The following is a 5,175-nucleotide window of genomic DNA, read 5'->3' as shown; positions in this document are numbered from 1 at the left end:
AGACAATGGTTCTATATGGAACTACATAGAACCTAATGAACACTTAAATAACATTCTTTACATCATGAAAGTGTTCTTTAGGCTGATCGAAAATGTCCATGAATATGCTATAAGGGGTTCTACATAGAACCTTTTTGAAAAAGGTTCTATATAGCACTTAAAAGTGTTCTTCTACTGTTAGAAGCTTGACATTTTAACAATAGAAGAACCCTTTTTGGGTGCTATATAGAACCATTTTCAAAAAGGTTCCATATAGAACCATCTACGGCACATCCTCCATCAATCTAAAGAACCTTTAATGATGCAAAGAACCCCTTAATAATGCAAAGCGTTCTTTGACTGTTCATGGTTCTATATAGAAGTAGTTTGCTGTTGTCATGTGGCTGAAATGATGTACTACCAAAGCACAATTTCCATATTACATCAACAATTTAAATAATTCTAAAAAACAAAAACAAATAATGATATTAAGGTATCTCAAGACTACATCTGAGCACTGCATGTCACAACAAAACAGAATATTGTGATCATGTGCCCTTAATGTCAGCATTATCACTGAGTTTGTGTTTATGTAGATGACTGTCTATTTCCTGGTGAAATAAAAGCTCCCCCATCTGGCTGTGGGAAGCCTCAGTCATAGCTTTAGACTGCATGCACATTTTAAATGACTCTGTCGGTAAGTCATCTGCACAAACTTTCTCGTGCCACATATGGAAGAGTCCTCGTGAAGGGGCCCGCACTACCATGAGATTGCTGTGAAGATATTTTCTGTAGAGGTGCAAGTCTTCCTTTCCCCAGCTTTTTATACTGGACTCAAAGCCACCTTTCGAAAAGGGACAAAATGTGTAAGTCAGTAAGATAATGTTTACAAATGCTGTACACAGTGCTTAAATGTGTTATTATTGTAATATTTGATTGTTAAAAGTCCTACAGGTAATAACATGTAGTATTAAAAAGTAGTGCATTTTAATCTGCCATTATTTTGCAAGTCAACACATCATAAATCTTAACACAACTTGATGTGTCATTTTTTGAAAAACTGGACATAACAGTAACAATTTAGAACCAATACTATAAGCTGAAGTGACATGGTAGTTGGCCAATCATTTAGTAGTTGGTTGACTCTCACTTAATGTTTTTAATAACAAATTTCAAATTTTTAACTGTAGGACTTTTATAAGTTGGAAACAAATGTAACTGTTTATTACCTATGTTGACAAAATCTGACCTATATTGACATGTCATCCCAAACGAAAAGTCATGCCAGAATCCCATACTTTTACTGATTACCTGTTGAGAGAAAAGAGAGCAAAACAGTGCTGATGCACATAATAACAGCTTCTGTTTAACTTTTTTTTATTATTATTTATTAACTGAATCTGTAAGGAATAAAATTCTCACCAGCTGTTTATCAACTGGAGGTATGTTATGTTCACCATATATTACTTCTGGGTTGTACTGATTAAACGGTATGGGATAGAAGACTCTTTTACCTATAAGATGCAATAACAAACTGTCCACCAACATCATCGTATCAGTTATGATTTAATGAAGCGAAAAATCACATTCCTTTTAGACGAATAGATGTTATAATGGAGTGGAATCACCATGCTACATTATAACATTACACATTAAATATTACATCAAAAGCTTACATTTTATACACATTATGTGATCTTTCCAGGTTCTTACCAGGTTGGGCATTCATGCGGCAGGAGTAGAGGAACTCTGCAGTAAAATGTACATCCACATCACAGAAAAAAAGCAAGACATTGCTCTTCTTCCAGGCCCGAGCTCCCATGTCTAAACCTCTCCCTCTGGAAAACTTCTCATTTAGATGTATTAGAGTGAAGTTCCTGGATCTCATTTTCCTGTTTAAAAAGCAAAATAAAATATCTCAGTCCAAAGGTTTTCAGTCCATTCCTCATAAAGTCACAGTCAGCGCATGTTAAGAAGAGCCATTTTGTCCTTTCAACAAAAATCAAACGACATGGGGGCCACAACATTTTATGCCCATTTTACCATCTTGGCTGTAAATATGTCTTAGTATGCGCAAATGTACTAGTGTAGACTAAAAAACACAGACTTACTTTGTTCTGCTTTAAGCTTTAGTTCAGTTACAGCTGCTTTTCTTGCATCTCCGACAAGAAACTTTCCCGCAAAAGTAAAATAGTTTCTTGAAAATTGTCTCTCAACGTTTGACTTTATTCGAGGCTAAAGTCAACTTGTCATTTGCCAGCTTCAATTTCCCATTCCACCTTAAATAGTGCTTCAGGTTCCAGAATGTAACTGCTGCACCATTGTTCTTGTTGCACATTAAATGTATCAGGAAATCAGGTAGAGCGCTTAATTATCTGTTCGTCTCCAAATTTTTGATGTTCGTCTTAAATCTTTTTTTTTGCCATTTCGTTAGCTACTAGTTAGGCGAGATTGTTGCTATGGTGACCAGCAGTCTGCGCTTGGGTTATAGGTTGGTGAATTAGCAGTTATAGGCTACTTTAAATCCGGAATTTAAGACCATTTATTGCATTTTACTGCAAAGGACGATTATTTTATTTTTACCTAAAAATCTACTTCTGCTGTGGAGCTGTTTTATTCCCTATATGCAGTATAAAGGTCTAGTAATCTTGTGTTACCTTGCAGTGGCATCTATAATTCCTCTCACTTCATCCATTTTATGTGTTCCAAAAAACACCACAGTCAGATGAACTCTTTCATTTTGCCGAATGCAAACTTCCCTGTGACCAAAGGAGAGGACAGTAAATGTTAGAAGTGTTAATAAAGCACATGAAGCACATAACAGCTTTCAGGGGCATAGCCAAGCAGGGGTGGTGGGGGGGGGCATTTTGATGAAATAGCCTATTGATAACTTGACTAAATTAATTATTAATAAAATAACGAAACTAATATTGCCAAAGTAGCCTAAGCAGTTATTTGTTAATGCAGTCAGCAAAGGTCATAGAAAACAACAAAAAAGAAAACTGAGGCACTCAGTGGGCAGAAGAAAATTAACTAATTAGTTAATTAATTAATTTTTGTGCTAGTCCAGTTTTATTCACAAGTGGTTAACTCGATTAACTTAATGTATATATAGACTATAATAAATAATTGTTGTTTACCATGATTAGCCAATGATATATAAAGAACACCTTTCTGTGTGAGTACACTTTAAATACACTTATTTTAAGACACAACATGCTCTGAGAAAAAATTTTATTGCAGAAGTGAATATAAATAAGTAATAAGTAATTATGTAATTATGTAATTACTAATAATAAATAAGTAATTATGATTCATTGAGATAATCTTGTCTAGAACAGTGATGTGAATGTAAATTATGGTGGTGGATTAATGATAATGACGGTGGAAGTGCTGGACAAAGTTAGGGTAATAATCAGGTCCATCTAATGTAAAAATGTAATACTAGCACCATTTCAAAGGCTGACCTACATAAGATACCCTCTGCTTGCAATTAAAGGGTCCAATTTTGAGGGAAAAACTCAACCCTACTAGAAGGCTGGCTACTCTGGCTATACCCCTGCCTTTGTATGGCACTGTACTCTAGCTTACCAAAAGAAAATATTACATGAAAATTTGGAGTCCCACCTGAAATTATTCATGAATTGTCTGAACGAGTCCACCTTCTCTGCCAATGGCACGATTATGTTTATTAGCATGTTGGATGTGTCAATTACTTCTTCCATCACCTTCATCAGAGGCGCAAATGGACGAAAGAAAAGTAGCCTCCTGAAGTCCAGGGAAGTATTATCTCTGAATGTGAGATCATACAGGGTCCCCTTATCTCGTTCTGTGCGGAAAATTCCTAGTACAATTCAAAACCAAAGAAAAGAACATTAATGTAGATCAATCTGAGTCTGGGAAAACATTGAGGCAAAACAGCCCTGTCCATAATGCAAAAAATAAAGATTCAAAAGGTAACCTCACCCTCAAAAAAGTCCCGTGGGGAGTATATTCTATGGTAGCGAGAGTTGTCCCTTTTCTGAGGATCGTTTAGGATGTGTAGGGCGGCTTCTAACGCTCCACCCAGGTCCTTCTGAAGAGCTCTTTGCACAGGGTGCCGTGCAAGCCCAGTCTCCAGCTGATAGACCCTGTGAAGAGTAAAGGTCTCAAATGGCACCAGAGCATGCTCATTTGGTAAATTTGTGCCTAGATGAATTTCTGCATGGTGCAGCTGCCTGTTGAAGAACACCTCAAGCTCTGAGTTACTCTTCTGCCCCAGTTCTTCCAACTTCAGTGGAAGCATTACAGCAGCCTGTTCCAGAGACTTCTGCAGCTGTCTTCTCCTCACTTGGAGAGCCTTCTTCAACTGGAAGATTTGCTTTGTGAGGCTGGTGGCATAGTGGTGATATTGCTCCTCGTGTTCTTGCAGCAAAGTCTGGTACTTCATATCATCCACTGGCCCTTTAAACATTTGGTGCTTTTGGTTTCCATGAGGTCTGCAGGTCAGGAAATACAGGAGGGACACGAAGCAGAATGTCACCATGAGCATAAGTCCCCTACGGACCACCATGGCCAGAAACCACCTCTTCAGCATGACTGCACGGAGTTTTACCAAGCTAGTTCAGGATCTGCTCCAACCAGGATCTGTGCAGTAAGTGAAATGTAGTTTATTTCCATTTTAAATCACTGAAGTTAGAGTAGTTTTGATTACTGGCTCATGTTTTCTTAGTTCTCATTTAACACATTTTGGTTCATTTCTGTGCTTAAAAGCTTATGTTCCTGAGCATCTTCAAGTCACCTTATGTATTGTCATCTGTCCATATCATCAAGGGTTCAACTAAAATGGAAAAAAATACATCACTGATGTTTAGTAGCATGTATTTGGAACTTTGACTATACTGTTGTTCAGCATTCAGTGTTTAACATAACCTGCTCATTCACATAGGTGACCCTGTATCTTGCCAATGAAGAAGCAATTATATAAAGAGTAATGCATTGATTTTTTTACATGTTTTTTTACAAGGACACTCCAAAAAAGAAAACGTGAAAAAGTAACCATCTACAAAGCTAATGTTAATGCTGTCAAGTCAGAAATCTTACTGAACATGTAAAACCATGGTAACTGTAGCAGTGGGCAATATGACTATTTTATTGTTATCGTGATAAATTATGTTACGTTTTTCTGAGCATATCATGGATACTGACGTTACTTAA

At 36.9% G+C, this 5,175-nt stretch overlaps 1 protein-coding gene across 1 annotated transcript; it reads right to left on the bottom strand.

Annotated features, from left to right (window-relative positions):
* Window positions 1–527: 527 nt before the first annotated feature.
* Window positions 528–4,570, bottom strand: LOC118814064 (chondroitin sulfate N-acetylgalactosaminyltransferase 1-like). Its single transcript, XM_036579728.1, has 7 exons — window positions 3,946–4,570; window positions 3,607–3,823; window positions 2,637–2,738; window positions 1,693–1,871; window positions 1,402–1,493; window positions 1,209–1,290; window positions 528–823 (listed from the first exon to the last, which is right to left on the bottom strand). The coding sequence occupies exons 1-7, from the start codon at window positions 4,553–4,555 to the stop codon at window positions 528–530; spliced, it is 1,578 nt and encodes a 525-aa protein (XP_036435621.1). The 5' UTR covers window positions 4,556–4,570.
* Between the last annotated feature and the right edge of the window lie 605 nt (window positions 4,571–5,175).

This window comes from Colossoma macropomum, unplaced genomic scaffold, assembly GCF_904425465.1.
Source record: "Colossoma macropomum unplaced genomic scaffold, Colossoma_macropomum, whole genome shotgun sequence".
Lineage (NCBI taxonomy): Eukaryota > Metazoa > Chordata > Actinopteri > Characiformes > Serrasalmidae > Colossoma > Colossoma macropomum.
The sequence above is the reverse complement of the archived record's forward strand: the minus strand, read 5'-3'. Positions and strand labels throughout refer to the sequence as shown.

Bases quoted from the DNA above. Each gene is read 5' to 3' on its own strand.
- LOC118814064 (XM_036579728.1), bottom strand. From the start codon at position 4,555: ATGCTGAAGAGGTGGTTTCTGGCCATGGTGGTCCGTAGGGGACTTATG. The intron at 2,739-3,606 runs GTGGGACTCCAA...CTTTGGTCACAG, and splicing joins CAATTCATGAATAATTTCAG to GGAAGTTTGCATTCGGCAAA. The intron at 824-1,208 runs GTAATAAACAGT...CCTTTTCGAAAG, and splicing joins GTCAGATTTTGTCAACATAG to GTGGCTTTGAGTCCAGTATA.